General features: G+C 41.1%; 2 protein-coding genes across 5 annotated transcripts; both read left to right on the top strand.

Moving 5' to 3' along the window:
* The first annotated feature begins 79 nt into the window (after positions 1–79).
* LOC306839396 (regulation of nuclear pre-mRNA domain-containing protein 1A-like) lies at positions 80–6,752 on the top strand. Of its 3 annotated transcripts, none has more exons than XM_079368070.1 (7): positions 80–544; positions 2,011–2,140; positions 2,342–2,448; positions 2,774–2,868; positions 3,113–3,239; positions 4,176–4,351; positions 4,761–4,892. In XM_079368070.1, exons 1-7 carry the CDS (start codon positions 394–396, stop codon positions 4,875–4,877), a joined length of 903 nt encoding a protein of 300 aa, XP_079224196.1. In that variant the 5' UTR covers positions 80–393; the 3' UTR covers positions 4,878–4,892. The 3 variants fall into 3 exon arrangements, with proteins under 3 accessions (XP_079224196.1, XP_079224197.1, XP_079224198.1); XM_079368072.1 differs by lacking the exon at positions 4,761–4,892 and adding an exon at positions 5,791–6,752 and having other exon boundaries at positions 82–544; XM_079368071.1 differs by having other exon boundaries at positions 81–544; positions 4,176–4,838.
* A 435-nt stretch (positions 6,753–7,187) lies between these two features.
* On the top strand, positions 7,188–17,803 carry LOC306839392 (uncharacterized protein). Of its 2 annotated transcripts, XM_079368052.1 has the most exons (13): positions 7,188–7,541; positions 7,709–7,777; positions 10,635–10,659; positions 13,874–13,960; positions 14,055–14,194; positions 14,289–14,408; positions 14,523–14,565; positions 15,034–15,988; positions 16,103–16,223; positions 16,315–16,380; positions 16,635–16,739; positions 16,878–17,133; positions 17,364–17,803. In XM_079368052.1, the coding sequence occupies exons 1-13, from the start codon at positions 7,488–7,490 to the stop codon at positions 17,618–17,620; spliced, it is 2,298 nt and encodes a 765-aa protein (XP_079224178.1). In that variant the 5' UTR covers positions 7,188–7,487; the 3' UTR covers positions 17,621–17,803. The 2 variants fall into 2 exon arrangements, with proteins under 2 accessions (XP_079224178.1, XP_079224179.1); XM_079368053.1 differs by lacking the exon at positions 10,635–10,659 and having other exon boundaries at positions 7,489–7,541.
* The last annotated feature ends 1,410 nt before the right edge of the window (positions 17,804–19,213 follow it).

Raw genomic sequence — 19,213 nt, 5'->3', positions numbered from 1 at the left:
ACAAAGTGTGTCAGGTGAGTTGTGAGATTTAAGACGTTAATATGATGCGTTTGTGAAAGGGCTGGTTCTGTAAATTCCAGTAGACCTGAACGCATCATATCTGCCGTACGGAAGTTCATCTCTCACGCTGCTGTGTGTGAGTGTGTGTGTGTTTGCTACCCTGAGATAAACCTACCGCCCTTTACCACGGACGACACGACGCTTTGAGCAAGTTAGCGACCTTTCTCTTCAGAAGAAGGCGTGTGGCTTTTAATTTGGATGGATTGAACACACATCGTGACTGGCTAACAAGCTGTGAGGGAGCTTGGGAGGACCCATCTTGGTGGGAGATAGTTTAAAAGCTGCCTCCTCTTCTTCTTCCGGCGACCCTCCTCTCTTCACAGTCTCCTCAAAATGTCAGCTTTTTCTGAGGCTGCCTTAGAAAAGAAACTTTCAGAGCTAAGCAACTCCCAGCAGAGTGTGCAGACACTTTCCCTGTGGCTCATTCACCACAGAAAACACTCGAAGACCATCGTCAGTGTTTGGTTCAACGAACTAAAGAAAGGTAAGGTCGATAAAGCTAGCTAGTGTCCCTTAATGCATGACTGCTAACATGCAGAAACAATTCACAAACGACTTAGACATGAATGTTAGCCCTTGGATATACAAGCTGGCTAATTAATAGATCATATTTAACAGATTATGTGCTCTTCGAAAGCTCTCTGGCTTCAGATGAAGTCAGTAACTTCTGCAGCTTTTCGTTGCACAATAACTGCTAAAGGCTAACCAACTTTGGTGCTGAGCCACTTTTACAGACTCTAAAGCATGAACTCACATAAATGTTAGCATTCACTACGTAACAGGGAGCCCATTGTTATGGTGTTTACTAGGACTAAAGAAGCCACTCTGTTAATCGACACTCTTTTGGTAAATAGAAAAACGTCTTATTATGGAGCTCTTTGCACAAGGCCACAGTGGATCACCACCCCTTTAATGCAATTATTTCTAAAGCATATTTATATGTTAAGCTGGGGTTTTTTTTGTTTGAGATGTGATGAATCAGCAACTCGGTATTATCATCTTACTCTTTAGTTTCGAGCATGCACACAGTAAAGAGCTTGCTGTAGCTCCCTCAGCTGATGGTGAAGAAAAAAACCCCCCTCAGATTTATGAATGCCACTATGGCTATAAATGTGTGAAATCTGCAAATAAAAGGTGGAAGCCTGTCTTAACATATTTAATAGGTATGTGCATGAACTACTAGTAGCTGATCTGATGTTATTCAGTAACTATATCTTTTCTTTGTCACATAGTATTTATGATAGGTTTATAAAAAATGGCATATTACACCAGAAAAATAGGTTGTTCCCTTAAGGAGACAAAAAGCATCGTATTTTGAGTATTGCTGTTTAAGCAAAATAAAAAAATGTCCTACTGATGTGTAACTACTTACTGGACGCTTTTTTAAAGTGTATGAAACAGCAGCATGCTGACTCTTGCTAGAGGAGGATGCAGTTATGTACAAGAACATGAATGACATGTTGCTGTATTTGTGCTTAACGCTGCCATGATGCTCCTCAGGGTGCTGGTCAACAAGCTAATGAAATCTCAAGTGGATGATGATGTATTTTTGGAGAGTATCTGAGGACTGAAAAGAGTCTGCAGTTATAACAACAAATGAGATAAAGAGGGCGACTCACTTCTCTGGAGCTTTACACTCGGCTCAGTATTTACCGCGACCTTTCCAAACACCGAAAATAAATTCTGCATCGTTATAAGTCGTTTAGTGGAGAATAACTTCTGTGATTTCATGTTTGTTGTATGAATTGGTGAAAGAACATATCGCTTCTGCAATTCTGTATTTTTACCTTCTAGTTTTTCCTCAGATGAAATTGAAATAATACTGCAGTATTTGAACAGATATCTAAGAAGGTGTTTTCCCGTTATTGAACACATGTTGTACTGAGCACCACGGTTCTTTTAACTGTGTTTAATGTAAATGTCTAATTATGCACATTTGAATGCATCCAGCTCAGGTATCCCGCAAGCTGACCTTCCTTTATTTGGCCAATGACGTCATTCAGAACAGCAAGAAGAAAGGACCAGAATTCACCCAGGACTTTGCACCCATCATCGTTGATGCATTCAAACATGTGTACAGGTCTGTCATTAGTCTATCAACATTGTTTGAATTTCTTTAAATGATGAGTTGCCATATTTAGAACTGGGTAAAGGTGTTTATCTGTTTTTTTTTTGTTTTATTATACAATAAATCATATTGAGGGATTTTGGTAAACTTGCAGCTGAGAGAATGATTTAAATCTCCCTACCTTTGCATTTATTTATTTGTTTTCCTGTGTAGAGACGGTGAGGAGGGTTGTAAGAAACAGTTGGGTCGGGTTTTGTCCATCTGGCAGGAGAGAGCGGTGTACGAGAACAACCTGCTGGATCGACTCTCACAAGTCCTAGGTAGGTTTCCAGACCTGGAACAAGAATAATGCCACTGCACACTCAGCCCATCTGACAGGTTTAAAGTGTTGGAGCTTTGGGGTATAACACTTGGCAGCATTTTATAAAAGCACATGGAGCCTGTTTAATAAGTTACTGGTCAGGAAGACTTTTGATGAACAGTTCAGCTTGGTAAATATACATCCACTAAGTAGTCGACCAGGATTCATGAAAAGCCAGTTAGTGTGAGGACGTGGAATTTATTCAAAGAAACCTGCTCCATGTGATTGAAGCTTTAAAACGGAACTATTTTTTTTAAATGTTTTTTTTTCCTTCTTAATGCCAGATGGAGAAAAAAAGTCGAGAAAGAGGTCATACGAGGCGATCCAGCCAGATGATGAAGACTTTGCTACTCAGAGCTCCCCAGCTGAGCCACCACAGGTGCCTGCTTAGACAAATCAGTAGCCATTAATAAAGATGATAATCAAACGATGCTCTTCACCAAATAATTGTATGATGCTTCATATCATTGATTCAGCTGCCTCCTGGTGCTTTGTAGCCCTTTCTACTGCCTCCAACATTTAGATGTGACACTTATTTCTGGGAACGGCTCATTCACTATTCCCCTTCCCCTCTCGCTTCTCTTCCCCTCCCCTCCCTGAATATCTTCCTCTTTGTACGTCAGACGGCAGATTTAATCCGAGCTCTGCAGGAGCTGGAAAATGCAGCCTCTGGAGACTCAGTGCTACGTCAGCGCATCTCCTCCCTTCCTGCTGAGGTGCAAGACACGTCACTGCTTCAAAGGATTACAGGTAGAGGGAGGCACACTGTGACATACTGTACATGCGCACTGTACTGCACACATACGCACTTGATGACAAATCAAGCAAGTCCGTCTAAATAAACTGCTAATAAAAAAAATGAAAGGAACACGTAATAATCACAGGATGACACCAAGTCAGGGACAGCACGTGACTGGTAGCATGAGGGTCACCAGCAGCCAATCAGGTTACAGAGCTAGACATGCAGTTTCAAGAAGGTTTTGCCATGTCCCCAATTACAGTCTCAAGAGCCTGGAAGGACATACCAGGAGACTGGCAGCTACACAAGGAGAGCTGGACAGGGCCATAGAAGGGTACCGACTCAGCAGCAGGACTGCTATCTGTTCCTTTGTGCAAGGAGAACTGCATGAGCCCCACAAATGACCTCCAGCAGGTGTGCAAGATTCAGACCAATATGTGAAAAACAGACTCCATGAGGGCAACATGAAGGCTCTACATCCTGTAGTGGTACCTGTGCTCACAGCCCAGCACCGCATTGAGCCCAGCAGCTCGATGGCATTCACCAGAGAATACCAGAGTTGGCAGGTGGCCGTTTGAACCTCGTTCTCGTATCAAGATGAGAACAAGTTGACACTGACACGACTTGACAAAGGCCCGCGTCAGCCGAAACGTTGTCAAAGAAATGTTTTTGCTTTTGGAGTTGGAGTTTCTCTCTTCCTCCTGTTGTGTGCTCCAAATATGGTGTGCGTTCTCTCCTCATTTCAAGAAGTTCACACTGAACTCTGAAAGAGTCTAAAGGGGCCTTTGATAACCTTATGATGCTTGTAACATCATCAATTGGGGGGCAGCAGAAGCTCAGTCCGTCGTGACTTGGGTTGGGAACTGGATGGTTAAATGACCTCCCGATGACCCTCTTAACTGGTTTAAGCATTGTGCCCTGCTCTCTGTGTGCCCTCTGTGCTGTAGATAAGGAATCAGGAGAGCGGCTCACCCGGCTGGTGGAGGAGGCATGCATGCTGCTGGCAGACTACAGTGGACGCCTGGCGGCAGAGATCGATGATCGGAGGCAGCTCACGCGCACACTGACGGTGTTCCTACAGAGCCAGAAGGACGGCCTAGCCCAGAACGAGCAGAAACTAGAAGTGCGTAAATCACTTTCTTTTTTTTCATCTTTGCTCTTTGCTCGGTCGTGTGTTCTTTGTCTACCTCACATTTGTGTCTCATCATTGATTCCTGGTCTGTCTGCGTAGCTGTGCGCCTACACTTCTCATCTGTCACCCTTTTTAAAAGTAACACCTCTTTTCCTGTATTTTAGCATGTGGCATACTCCCTGCAGAATGAGAACTTTGTCACTTGATCGGACCATAGATTTCAGTTTGCATGTTAGACCTGACAATATTTGTGTTATTTGACATAATGCCAGCTCAGTGCTTATTTCCCATTGGGTAAGTATTAACCAAAATTCTTTATGAAAATCTTCCCGACAGTCTTTTCTTGTCTTATAGCTCTCCTGATTTGTGGTACCATTAACTGTCCAGCCTTTATCCACAGGATACCAAGAGGACAACGTTATTCACATTTGTATCTTCTATTGTAATAAAAAAAAAAAAAATGAAAATAAAAAATGAAACCAGTTTTGTGAGTGCTTTTATTGTACTATCATTTTAAGCTTCTGGTGAATTGTACAAAATTGTCATTTTAAATATGGTCATTATTAACAGTATTACCAAACAATTAATGCTAGTCTTCACCTGAAGTTACAGTACATCTTATTAAAGGTGTGGATTTTCGAAAGTATAGGAACACTTCTGTTATAACCTATGAAACCAAAAATATAAGGGATGCGGCATGTTTTATCAATCTTGGAAAAGAGAGATTGATTGAATATCCAAGTTTTAGTCTGCAATAAAACTTGTCTTTTAAGATTCATGCTGCCTCATGACCTTGGGAAAATGCGTTTTTACAGAACACCCTTACATGCATTTTATAGAATAAGCATGTGGAGTTATCAAAAAGCACAGGAAAAATCTGAGTAGAACTTTTTTCACGGAGTAAAAATTTGTCATTTTTATTTTTGGTGATCCTGGGAAAATTCCAAATCCTCTAGTATGCTTGTCTTATATAATATAACTTCTGGGAACTTTCTTTGGTCTGCTTTACTGTAAAACAAACACAGCACTTTAACCTTATTTGATCTGATACTTTCAAAATGGAAGTTTGACATTTTTATTTTATATGATTTTTTTTATTTGCAATGTGACAGAAGTAAGTATAAAAGGCAGGTAGCAGGTATAACCAGCAGTGCTATTTTATAGATGAGTAAGCATACAGTGGTTTAAACACCAAATCAGTTAAATAGTCACAAAATGAATGCTCTTACATGTTTCTACAAGCTTTGTCAAAAAAATCTGAACAGTTCACAATAAATGTTGGAAATTGAGAACACATCAGTTTGTGTTAACTAACACCGCTTTTTTGAATGTACAGTTCTACGTTGCTGTGCCTTTTTTGTTGTTAATTCCTGATAATCCTTCAGACTATAAGAGATTTGACCTGTTCTGCACCTTTTCTGCTTTTTTAGGAATACAAACGCAAATTGGCGAGGGTGACCCAGGTGCGAAAGGAACTGCGTTCGCGTCTAAATAATCTTCCAGGAGGACTCTACAACTCTTCAAACTGACTTTGGTTTCCCCTCCTGACCTGACTCTCCTGCTCCTAAAACATCTCTGCCTAATCAGCGATATCGCCACAGTGCTCTGTTCTTGTTTTTGTAAGGTGTCTGTGTCCCCCTGTGTGGTGACCTGTGATTCTTGTCCTGTTTTCAACAGATTATTTATTCACTTGGCTATTTTTTTTTTTTTAAACAGGACTCCCTTATTTTTCTTTCTGTGAGGTCTTCTCTTTGTTCTGTGTATCCCCTGTATAATATACAAGGATATTCAATTTTCAGACACAGGCCTCTTAAGCCTTGGCCACCACTCTTCTACCTTTCACCTCTTTAAAGTTGCGGGTGTGGTATTTTTGTATTTATTGGGACTTCAAATCATGCATTGGAATGTCTCCCCTTAGTTTGATCATTTATAACACTTTCCAGTGTTTTGGGCTGCTACCAAAACTGTATTTTACAATTTCTGCGAGTACATCTGTCTGAGTCTTGATTCTACAGTAGATCATTACAGTATTTACTTTAGTTTTATACTTTTGTGCTGTGTGGAGACATCTGAAGAGAGGTATTCTTGTGAAACCATATTCAAAAACTTGATAGTAAGCCATGACCCTGAGAGCAAATCTAAAACTTGTTTTTATGACTCTGTGAGAGGGCTCTGTAAACGATTGGTCAGTGTAAATATTTAAATTTGCATGTAAATATGATGAGAGTTTTACTTTCTAGCGCTCATGATTTGTATCCATGTCATTATGGCTTACCAGATGATCATTCAGACCGTTACAGAGGTATAGCTGTACATTAATGTCTTGATCATTGTTAAGATCTCCAACAAGCAAAAACACTGAGTAAAGGAGTCTGTTGTTTTGTTTACTGTATCACACTGCTTCATTTATCAATCTTTTGTCTACTGAATGCTGTGCATCAACTCAAACTGTTTGATATACACCTCAGCTCAGCATATAAAAGTCGAACTGTAGCTTTTGTTTAGTGTAGAGCCAGGGCTTTAAAATTAACCTTTTTGATCACCAATCTGCTCGCAAACAGGGTTAGAAGATTTTTAAAGTTACCAGCCACTCACGACCTGACAGCCATTTAGATTTTTTCTTTTTTTCTTTTTTGCCCATCCAACAGGGCCATGTATTCTTGGAAGAGATATAATTAAAAGTACACATGCAACAGTCCTCTCTGCAGTGTTACAGAATGTAAATGTAGTTTAGGTCATGGACAACAGAGGGCGTAAATGTCCGTCTCTAATCTCATAATGCCCAGTTTTCGTTATTGTAGCGCTCTTGTTTTTAACATCGCGATACCGGAGACGGGGCGGGATTATGACACCGCTCTCTCAGCAAACACAGGAAGTAGCCAACACTAGCATCTAATTTTTACCGATCGTGTAAATTCAATTTATTAGGGCTTAAAATATGCATCCGATTTAAACCAAAATACAAGCATTCCTTACACCAAGTGCATGCAAGTTAATATCTTACCGAAACGGTCGTAAAACATTTTACGTTAGCTAAAGTTGGCGCTTTCGTTAGCCCCCAGTTAGCATAAGCTAAGCTAATAGCTCCTTTCTGTAGTGAATCGACACAAACTTGCAAATACTCGCAATGGATTCATTCGAAACACCGTATGAGGAAGAGGCTGAATTTATTCAATGCACGGTAATAAAGATGGATGGAGAAATGCAGCTTTCACACACGTAGTAACTCAGGCTAATTAGCCGGATAGCATACTTGCTGTTTAGATTAAATCAGTATCCTCATATAATGTCATAACACAATCATGAGCTGTGTCGTGGGTGATTTACGTGCTGTTTTTTTCAAACCAGGTGTGTGATAAATCCATAAGAGGGGAAACGTTATTCAGGATTCACCTGACGACACCGGGACATGTGAAGGTAAACATCACTGCTTACTGCTGAAGAGATGATTGATGTTTATTTGTGATTATTACTTTCACATAGCTTGACATTATAGTATGAATGCGTTAGTTAGTATTTCAAGCTTTGCATTTTAAATACATAATATCCAATTCTTCCTATTGAAATCTTCATATTCATCTCTTGTATAACAAAGCTTACTCGTGTAATAATAATTGGGATCCATCAATGAGAACAAATAAAATTGATTCACATCAGCACTTGGTTTATGTGCGGGAATACACCGTAGTCCCCTTTTGAATTCAACCATCTTGTTACCCTATAAAGAAAGTCCAGAATAGGTCATTACTGGAGTCCACTTTTTTTCAAATAGGTCATGGTCAGGCTGAGCTTTGCTGTTAATTTTTCCATAGTGTATAACTTGATGAGTCGTTCCTTCCATTGATCAATGTTAAGTGGTAGTGGCTTAAGCCAAGACACAGTTATCAGCTTTTTTTGCCATCATAACAAGGATAACATTACATATTACATAGATACATATTTTCTTTACACTCAAAGTCGTAAGGAAGCGGGTCCCGTCCTACATTTATTTGCATAATTTTTACAAATGTCTACTCCAGTCGCTGGTCTTTCACAGGGTCAAGATAAAATATAACCAGACTCAAGGAGTTTATATTCTGTTATCTTGCTCTCTTTGGCACACTGGTGGTACATTAAGTATCACATAAGTGACAAGAATAGAAGTGTTGTTAATCAGTCATTCAGGGTCAGACTTTCAGCTGAACTTTTGAAGCATTTTGTTCATATGCATAAAAATCATTGATTGTTGCTACAATTCAGTCAGAATTTTCTTACGAGAACAAACAACCAGGAACAATAAGTGCTTGTCTTCTGCTTGACCATTGTGAAGACTGTACCCTGATCATTTTTGGGGAGCAACACGGCAATGAAGATTTCACTTTGAAGTAAGTTTATTGAACCACTGAAGGCAACTTATTTGCACATAAAGGTCACTGACCTCTTCATCTTGATCTATCTTTACCTCGTGTTGTCCCACATTGACCTACAAAGATGATCGCGATGGAAACACCTTGAAAAAAACTTGCTGCATTAATACATCCTTGTAAGATGAAACTTGAGATTGACAGGTGGATTAGTGCAGCGTCGGCAGTATTGCACGCACTGCGCTGGATCATTAATCTGAAGAGCGAGCCGAGTCAGAAGCTTACGGTCTATGTCAGAAGGCAAAACTCTCTATTCACCAGGCAATCTATGTTCCAACCATCACTTATGGTCATGGTGTGGGTAGAGATCGTGGATACAAGCGGACAAAATCAGTTTCCTCTGAAGGAAACATGATGAGGAGTTTGGAACTACGGCTCAGAGTAGAGTCGCTGGTTCTTTGCATCGAAAGGAGTCCGCTGAGGTGGTTTGGTGATGAGGTCTTACAGATACTTGGAAAAGACCCAGGGGTAGATCCAGAGCTCACTTGAGGGATTGTATATCCCTTCTGGCTTGGGAACGCTTTAGGATCCACCAGGAGGAGCTGGAAAACATTTCTGGGGATATGGACATCTTGGGCAACTTGCTTCCCCTGCTGCCACCGTGACCGAGCCCCAGATAAATGGAAGATAATGGATGGAGGGACGGATGGAATTTCTTGTTTCTGACCAGAAGAAGTCATTTGTTATGATGGACCCATATCCAATCAGTGAATTTAACCTTTCTTGGTCCTCATTCTTCAAGTCTTGAGATTCAAAGCTACAAAGACACTGTTCCTTTCACAGCAGAGCATGATTGTTTATGGTTTATGTTCCAACTGGGAATCCTGAAGACTTGTACTGGAACTGGAACGGTTTGATACTTGATGACCATCCGCAGTGGAAATGTGCATCTTGTCACATGACGGTAATTATTTTGTGAAACAGCATTTCAGGTGTGATATTGGTACTCCGTTTGAATGGCCTGTAGAGGATGTCTGCTGTTTTACATGCACTTTAAAAGTTGACGGTAAATAAGTTGGGAACACTTGCTTTGTCTACTCCACATGTTGAAATGATCATTTTTCAACTCCTTCTGGATATTTGCCTGCCCATGGCTTTGTATCACTTCTTGAAATCCACTGCAGTCACTCTGATGTGACCAAAGGCTGCAGCACTCATTTAAAGTAGTATAAATACCAAGTTCTGGTATTTGATTGTTTCAGTCGTTTGCCAAGGCGACAACCACAAGCGACTGGAAAATTCACGTGATTTTGGGAAGGTTCAACAGCTGATTTCACACTGAATGCGTTTACCAGTACAGCTGGAAAGTCAGGCCTACAAAACAAATATTGAATTGAATATTGTTAAATTTAGAAGAATTGTCAATTTCGAATGACAGATCCCAACACCTTGCCCAAGCTGTGTCAAAACTTTTCAGCTGCCTTCGTCTTTTGTTGGTGTCTAAACTGGATGTTGCACCACAGTACTTATATGTGGTCACAGGAAGATGTGATGGCAATACAACCACTGGAGTTATGTGCACACGGAAAGTATGTGTTTTGGTAAATTTCAAGAACAGTGGATTCCTCGTCTCGCAGACCTAATTCCAGTTTCAATTTTTTCTTCAATAGGTAACATTACCCCTGAAGCAGCTGTTTAACTAGTATTTTGTTTATTGTTGTTTTGCTTTACCATGTGTGCGCTCAAAAAGCAGGTAATTTCTGGGAGGATAAGAACCGTTACTACACCTCAAGTGAGCTGTAGTCTTGGTTAACCGTATGTTTAATTGATAACGCTTTCTCTGTTTGTAGCAGTGGTGAACTCTTATTCGTGTCATATCTACCAAGCACTGATTGACTTAATTTGTATAACTCTCCTTTCATCCCTGGCAGAAGGAGGATGGCATTGTTTCTGCGGGTAAGTAGACTTCATCTTCAGCCTCGTCAATTTTTACTTTTGCAGAAATGAATATATTTTTGCTCTATACACTGCTCAAAAAAATAATGGGAACACTAAAAGAACACATCTGAGATCTGAACAAGTGAAGTATTCTTATTAAATACTTAGTTGTTTACATATTCGAATGTGCTGACAACAGAATAACACAACAAGGTTCAATGGAAATCATATTTATTAACTAATGGAGGTCTAGATTTGGAGTAACACTCAAAATTAAAGTAGAAAAACACACTACAGGCAGATCCATCTTTAATGTAATGTAATTAAAACAAGTCAAAATGAGGCTCCTCCATGTGTGTCCTCCACGTGCCTGTATGACCTCCCTACAACGCCTGGGCATCTCCTCCCAGACCTGAACTAAAGCATCCGCCAACTCCTGGTCAGTCTGTGGTGCATTGTGGCGTTGGTGGATGGAGCGAGACATGATGCCCCAGATGTGCTCAATTGGATTCAGGTCTGGGAAATGGGCGGGCCAGTCCATAGCATCAATGCCTTCATCTTGCAGGGACTGCTGACACACTCCAGCCACATGAGGTCTAGCATTGTCTTAAATGAAGAGGAACCAAGGCACAACCGCGCCAGAATATGGCCTCACAAGGCGTCTAAGGATCTCATCTCAGTACCTAATGGCAGTCAGGCTACCTCTAGTGAGCACATGGAGGGCTGTGCGGCCCCCAGAGAAAAGCCAACCCACACCATTAATGTCCTTCCGCCAAACCGTGCATTCTGGAGGATGTTGCAGGCAGCAGAATCTTCTCCACGGCGTCTCCAGTCACGTCTGTCACATGTGCTCAGTGTGAACCTGCTTTCATCTGTGAAGAGCACGTGGCGCCAGTGGCGAATTTGCCAATCTTGGTGTTCTCTGGCAAATGCCAAACATCTTGCAGGGTGTTGCCCACACATGGACATTGCCACATGTGGACATCGGGCCCTCATACCACCCTCATGGAGTCTGTTTCTGTCTGTTGAGCAGACGCATGCACATTTGTGGCCTGCTGGAGGTCATTCTGCAGGGCTCTGGCGGTGCTCCTCCTGTTCTTCCTTGCACATAGGCGGTGGTTGCGGTCTTGCTGCTGGGTTGTTGCCCTCCTACGGCCTCCTCTACATCTCCTGATGTACTGGCCTGTCTCCTGGTAGTGCCTCCATGCTCTGGACACTACGCTGACAGACACGGCAAACCTTCCTGCCACAGCTTGCATTGATGTGCCCTCCTGGATGAGCTGCACTACCTGAGCCACTTGTGTCAGTTGTAGACTCTGTCTCATGCTATCACGAGAGTGAAAGCACCGCTAGAAGTTAAAAGTGACCAAAACATCAGCCAGAAAGCATCAGAACTGAGAAGTGATCTGAGGTCACCACCTGCAGAACCACTCCTTTATTGGGGGGTGTCTTGCCAATTGCCTATAATTTCCACCTGTTGTCTATTCCATTTGCACAACAGCATGTGAGATTGATTGTCAATCCGTATTGCTTCCTAAGTGGACAGTGGAATTACATTGTGTTGTTTCAGTGTTCCTTTTATTTTTGTGAGTATTTTGGAAGAATTCTCTCTGAAGCAAGTGAACTGTGGACGGTTCAAACACAAGCCCTTTTGTATATTGCCAGTTCGGGGCAGCACTGTTACACCTTCATTACTCCTCGTCATTCCTGTACATGCAGGTGTAATGGTGGGGTGAAGGCGTCAGAGGTACTAGTAATGGCACAACTGGCAAAACGGCCTTGGTGTTGACAGCAGAGCGAGCAGAATGAAACGGTGGCATGGCGTGCCTCTCGAGCTTCTGCTACTCTTTAACGCTGTAAAAGAAAACAACGGGACACCATTATGACACTGTTCTTGGGTTCAGTGTAAAAGTACAAAGACATTGGCAGAGCTTCAGTGCTTTGTAAAAAGGAATATAATCTTAATTTCCATGAGCTATCAAGAGGACTTCATGCAGCCTCCAATATAATGGAAATCCAGGACTTGGAGAGCAGTGTAACCAAGGTAGGCAGTGAGATGAACTGGGGACAGATTTCTTCTCCGAAGCCTTTATTTTAGATGTGTATCCGTTGACCTCGCTGGCTGCCTTCAGAACTGTCATCTTTGCGGTACTATCTCTGGGAACCAATGTTAAGTAGCATTTGTTGCCCTAAGGAAGTGTTAGGTAAGTTTTAAACTCACACAAATGCAGACTCTTGTGGACCTGGACCGGACGTGTTGATGTGCAAGCCATCCCGTACATCACACCATATTGGTCTGTCATTCCACATGTGCAATTCACAAGCTACAATGCATTTGAGTTTGTGGCATAAATCCCCTATAATGAGGATATCTAACCTACATATAACTCAATATCAAGAAGAAGCCATCTTCTTTCAACAGTCTGTGTGCTTGTTATGAATTGGATCAAACAGACCAACCAAACTAGTGGATCCAGTAAATGTCAAAGGTTTATTTCACGCTCACCTTAAGTGTGCTCCTTGCTAATGTCCATTGAGTTGTCAAAATTGTCTCTTTCACAAAATCAATTTAAAAGGATGGTACTGGTGCAAAATTGGCATCAAAAATGCCACAGATACTTGGTTGCCTCGAAATGGACTGTTGCCTTGAAATGTCAGCCATAAATGACAGAACATCAATGCACCGACCTTTCTTTAGTTCAGTACTGCTAAGGGGGGCTTAGGTAACTCTAAGTCACAGAAAATATGGTGGGCTCAACAATGTCAAAAAGATGTTTTGCAACCCATCAGTTCAAAAAATAAAATGTTTATATCCAACTTTGTGCCAGGAGCTGAGTCCAAAACGGAAAACAAAAACATTTGTTCAGCCATATCCTCATAAGTTAAAAAAAAAAAAAAGGGGGGGGGGACCCCCCTTAGCATTTAAGTTACATTTCTTACCATGGATTTAAATGGAGCCAGAGTGATAATTCTTAGCCAAATACTCAGCTCTCAGCTCTTCATTTTTACATGAAAGGGTCGGGAATGTGTTAGGACAAAGGTTGAGTGAAGCTTTACATAAATAATGAACTAAGGCAAGTGCAAAGTGTTCTACTGTACTGATAAATGGAGCAAAGTGAGTTAACGTCACATTATACATTATGTGAGCTGTACACACACAGCTCTTTATGATTAAAAAACATCTCCTTTATGATTTTTCTTGATGCTACCTTCTGATGGTTTTTTTTTCCAGGCCTCGCTGTCAGGCAGCAAACCGTCCCAATATTTGAGGATATTGTACATTATCTGGATTACATGAAGCTCGATGAGCCCATCATCGGTAAATGACTTAACCCAATCATTTGTAACACAAGTAAAAACATAATAAATTTAGATCCCTTTTCAACTTTTTCTTTTCTGTTTTTATAATTTAGGTCTGAACTTTTTGGAGGAATTGCCGAGTAATGACATACTAGCAGGTCCAAGATACACATGTTCGCTCTGTGGTCAGACTGCAAACCTCCAAGAAACGGTCCGCCATGTGATTGGACGTAAACACCGGCAAAAATACGTGGTACTGTGCTTTTCACATCTACAGCATCTGATTAGACTTTTCGTAAATATAAACAATCAGAGCAATAAAGGCTGGAGTTTTGTCTTTGGTGTAGGAACTGAAACGTCCAGACTTGGTGACTTGGGATAAACAAACCGTAACAAACCAAGGAGGAAAGGTCTTCCGAGCCAGAGCAGAGATAATAGAAAGACAAGATGGACGGGGAACGCCATCGGTAGGCCTCGCATATCAGCAACCAGATGTGTAATATTTTATGTTATCTTCAAATCCAAACAAAGATTTCTGACTAACCAAACAATGTTTCGATTTTCCTTTTTGTTTGCTGCAGATGTCGAAAAAGAGGACGATGGGCCAATCAATCGTCTCAAGAGGTACCTTCAGACTGAGATTTTAAATTAAAAATAATCTTTAAATTTGTGTTTTTTAATGCTGAAGAAAACATCTCCAGCTTGAACTTCAAGTGCCTTCATAAGCTGTCTGAAAATGATCTTTATTTATTTAAACTACTTCACCAGTTTGGTCCCTTTAAGATAAGTGCACAACTCTTGTGCCTTTATAAGACACCAGAAATGTAATTGCAGGGGTTTCATAAGCTGAATATAATTTGACCTCGACTGTAAAGACAAATTATGTTTAAGGGGCTTAACCGTGTGAAGTTACTGTAGCTCTTTAGATTCTGTTGATGTAAAGACTAAGTAGACACAGTTCAGACAACAGATCACAGACATCATTGTCGACAGTCATGACTCTGACATATTTTTAGAGGATATACTGGATTTCTGCTGTTTGTGTAAAATGTTGGATATTTAGCTTTTGAATTATTTCACTTTTTGTCTTAGCGCCGCCGAAGCCGAACCAAAATAGAGGCCGAAACATCCACCAGAGCTCAACTCAACGAGACATGCCGCCACACCTACCACGACTCATGGACCATCCGGATGAGTACTCCCACCAAGGGAGGGTTCCCCCAGGACACGTAAACACGCCCCCATGTCCCCAAAAAGACCCTCCTTACATGATGAACAGAGACATGCCGATGTACAGACAGAATGACGCTCTCAGCCATGACCGCTCGGAAGAAGAGCTGCAAAGGGCAGATTACAGGGTGAGTGATACTTCAAGAGCAGGATTTGTCGACCCTGATTATCGTAGGGACTATGAAAGGGAACGTGCTGAAGATACACAAAAAAGAGCTCCTCTTGAGCCACGTGGCGGTCCCAGGTATGATGCAAGGGAGGAGATGCCCCAGGACCAGGCTCAGCTCGGAGATTATCACTCCGATGAAGCTCCTCCTTTCAGAAGACCTTACCAGGAAAGAGATCTGCTGAAGGAGTTCTACTCTGAAGAGGTGAGGCGTCGGCAAGTTCAGCCCTCGCAGCCAGGGAACCTAGAGGGGGAGACCCACCGCTGGTCTGTGGACTGGGATTCTGTAAGACATGACGGTAGAGTCGGTAGGCCGGATCCAAGTGAAGCAGAGGCCAAGAGTAGGATTTTCTCTCAACAGATGGAGGTTAAGAGATCGCATGATCATTTGTTTGATATAAACAGAGATCATTTGGGTGGAATTAGGAAGCCACACCAGGAGGAGGAAGGAGTGAGCGCAGGGCTGAGCCGAATGGGACCCTCACAACCCCAGAGGCAAGTGGAAGTGAGCAGGAAAATGTCGGACATCCCAGAGCCATTCAGGCGCTTCCTGCAAGGGCCGTCAAATGAAGAGCAGCAGAACAGTAAGCGGAAAAGAAAGAGTCGCTTCTCTGATGCCACAGCAGAGGAAGTGGAAACCACAAAGGAGTTGTAAGTAATCATTAATGGCTGCTCTCCACATAACTGACAGATTGGTGCAATAAAAATGTTTTTTTTTTGACTGGATGCTTTGTTTTTATGTGATGTTTATTTTTTTTCTTTAAGGTTCTCTGACGAGTATGGACCTCCGAATCCAAAGTTTGGTGGTCATCTTCGTCATGCAAGTTCACCACTAAGACCTGAAATCCATGGAACACAACATCGTGACCTGTACATGCAACCACAGGTAGATAATTCAAATGAAGTCATTTTTTTAATCATTGACCTCTTTAATGTTTAACTTGCCCTCACAGCTGTGATGTACTTGTGTTTTTAAGAGTGTACATCAGCGGGAGTTTGACCAACCAGAAGGCTCTGATTCAGGAGGTGTCTTCGATATGCTGGTAAGATGATGCATTTGCTAAACAAATATCAGTGATGTGTCCGTTATGCTTACATCTATTTTAAAAACCATTGTGGGGCAACTTAGATCATGTGTCAATCTTGGTGACCTTTAAGAGGGGGTATGTCTTAAAATTACTTAACTTAACAGTCACATAGAAATATTTGTTATTTGTTTTGCCTGATTCATAACCAGCTAGAAATTCATGAGGAGCTTTATCCTGGTCTTTTCCCTTATTTCTTTTTCCCCTACTAGAAAAACATTAACATTGACAATGCAGAAGAGGCCAACTTCCTGAAGAGCAAACTTTGTGACCTTCTGAAAGAATTCAAGAACAAAAAATCCGAGAAAGCTGCCGGGGTATGTGCCAACCAGTGCAGGGGCTAATGCAGCATGTTCACTTTTTCTCTGCAAAGCAGAAGAAACTGATTTTAAAAAAAGCATGTTTTTTGAGTTTCTTGCTACATCTTAATTGTTCTTTTTTTATTTTCATTTCAGCAAAATAACCAAGGTCGAACAGGCGTGTCCACAGACTTTGACAGTTTCAACTTGAACCCAGAGCAGGCTTCAAGACACCAGTATGAGCCAGCAGTGAAACAGGATTCAGATCTTAGGCGACCAGAAGAGCTTTACTTTCAGGAAAATCGCGGAAGAAGCAGAGAGCGTGGGGAGCGTCTCCCTGACGATCGACTCCAAGAATACCACCATCCTGTCCATGGAGAGCCCAGAAAGTCTATCCGAAGCCAGTATGAAGGTAAACCAGAAATAGCGTTATTAACCAGGTTTGTGTACACATATGCAATATACACAAAAGTAGATTTTGTCATTTCCTGTATAATGCTCTCCAGATGTCACTGGTTTACCCTCATTGAACTCAGTTAAATTTGGCTCTGTATTTTGCTTGTAAACTGCAAATAGAACAGATTTTAGGTGTGGTGTGAACTGCTTCGATATGTTATGTTTCACGTGTTTGTTCTCTTCCAGAGGATTTTGGGTGGCAGGAGAAGTTTAGGATCCCACATGCCAGTCATTCAGATGAGCCAGCATGTTATCCTGAAAGGTTTCAAGAACCCCGACACTGTCGCGACTACAGACCGCCTGCTGCTGAGATGTTAGACTCCTACTCTTCTGCGCCTCCCCGCCACTTTGACCGAGGACCCAGGATGGACAGGGGTCCTCGGTACCAAAATAACATGGACAAAATCACCTCCACCCTGCTGGAGCTAGTGGCACGAAAATAAACATCAATTTTGCTTGGATGTTCTCTTTTAAATTTCATAAAATTTTCCTAGGTTCGAAAAGATTATTTGCTTGTAAAGTAAATGCTTCAATGTTTCCGTTTAATTTTCTGAGGACACATGAATAATCAGGTCTTAAAAAAAATACTGGTTATTTATGTTGGAATAAAACATTTCACTCCGGAATGGTCATTGTTTTCAATTCTTTGAATTGTTCGTGTGTTATCATTAGCAGCAGTAGCAGACGCATTTGACTGTTTCATTGTTGTCTAGAGCCCGTGCCCCCCAATATAAAGGTGTTAGAGAGTGGGGACCCCAATTGTACCTGTGAGGGAATTAAAACATCTGATGTTGAACACAGCTACACACACTATGAGACCTCTCCAAACACTGGCATCAGAACATCACATGAGTCCAAACACCATATTTTTGTATATATTTTCAGTATAATGGGTGAAATATGCCATTTTAAACTAGAAGTTGGCAATATGGAAATGATATCCACCACTTATTACCCTGTATAATGTTTTTGGTGCACAAATGCACAAAACTGAGCTGATAAGTTTAAGTTTAATAAATGCATCTGTAAGGTGTCTGGAGGTCTCCCTTCAAAACATTTTTAACATCAGAAATGCCTTTGATCATTTTTTTATGTACAATTTAAGGGTTTTCTGCTCCACTTTAAAATGAAGATTTAGTATTGTGTCCTCCTTTGTGTCTTTAAATCTGTTTTAGAATTCAGGTACATTTTCACACAGTTATTCCCTTAAAGACATGGACTTAAAATGTTATATGTTAATCGCATATATATATATATATATATATATATATATATATATAAATTCTGTGACATGTTCAAAGTAAAATATACTGAAAGAATAGTTTTATTCATTGAGGGGGCGGGACATTGTTGCTTGACAGACAGAGAAACAGTCACTATGATTACTCATTCTTACCTGGATGCTGCACACTGAACGAGAGGAGAGAGTGCTGCTGTCTGACATCACTTTAAGCAGCATGCATGGAAATCAATGTATAGAAATAAATTATTGAAGCAGTTAAACAAAATGGATCCGCCGACGTCCGGATCATCGCCTTCCTTTGTTTTATAACGTTGTTTCATTTTCGTTGCAGTCATCACAACAGGTGAGTTTCAGGTTGAGAGGCTTGTTAGTAACTTTTCAACACTATAAAATCCTTCACCTTCTAAGATACTTATATCGCCCACCACTATTTAAAAACTTTTTTTTTTTTTTTTAAAGGAATCTCGCGACCCCCACTTTTTTAGGGAACCACTTGACGGACGGACGGTTGGATGTAAGTAAATAATATAAATAATAAAGAATCCTTTTTTTTTTTTTTTACTGGTGAGCACAAAGAGGGTCTGATACTGGGCTTTAGAAAAACGATGAAATGTACAAAAATAAAAGCAGATAATGATCTCGTTAGAAACAAAAAGCGCAGAGTCACAGTTTAAAACCCCCTCCGTAGTCAGTTACTACAAATTATAATTTTTCAATAAACATTAAGAGCAGTGCATATGGGACTGCTTATTCACTCTAGGTTTATGATTTGTTGTGTTTGATATAGTTCGGG

The sequence above is a fragment of the Symphodus melops genome (assembly GCF_947650265.1).
Source record: "Symphodus melops genome assembly, chromosome: 18".
NCBI classification, from domain to species: Eukaryota; Metazoa; Chordata; class Actinopteri; order Labriformes; family Labridae; genus Symphodus; species Symphodus melops.
This window is presented reverse-complemented; position numbering and strand designations above follow the sequence as displayed.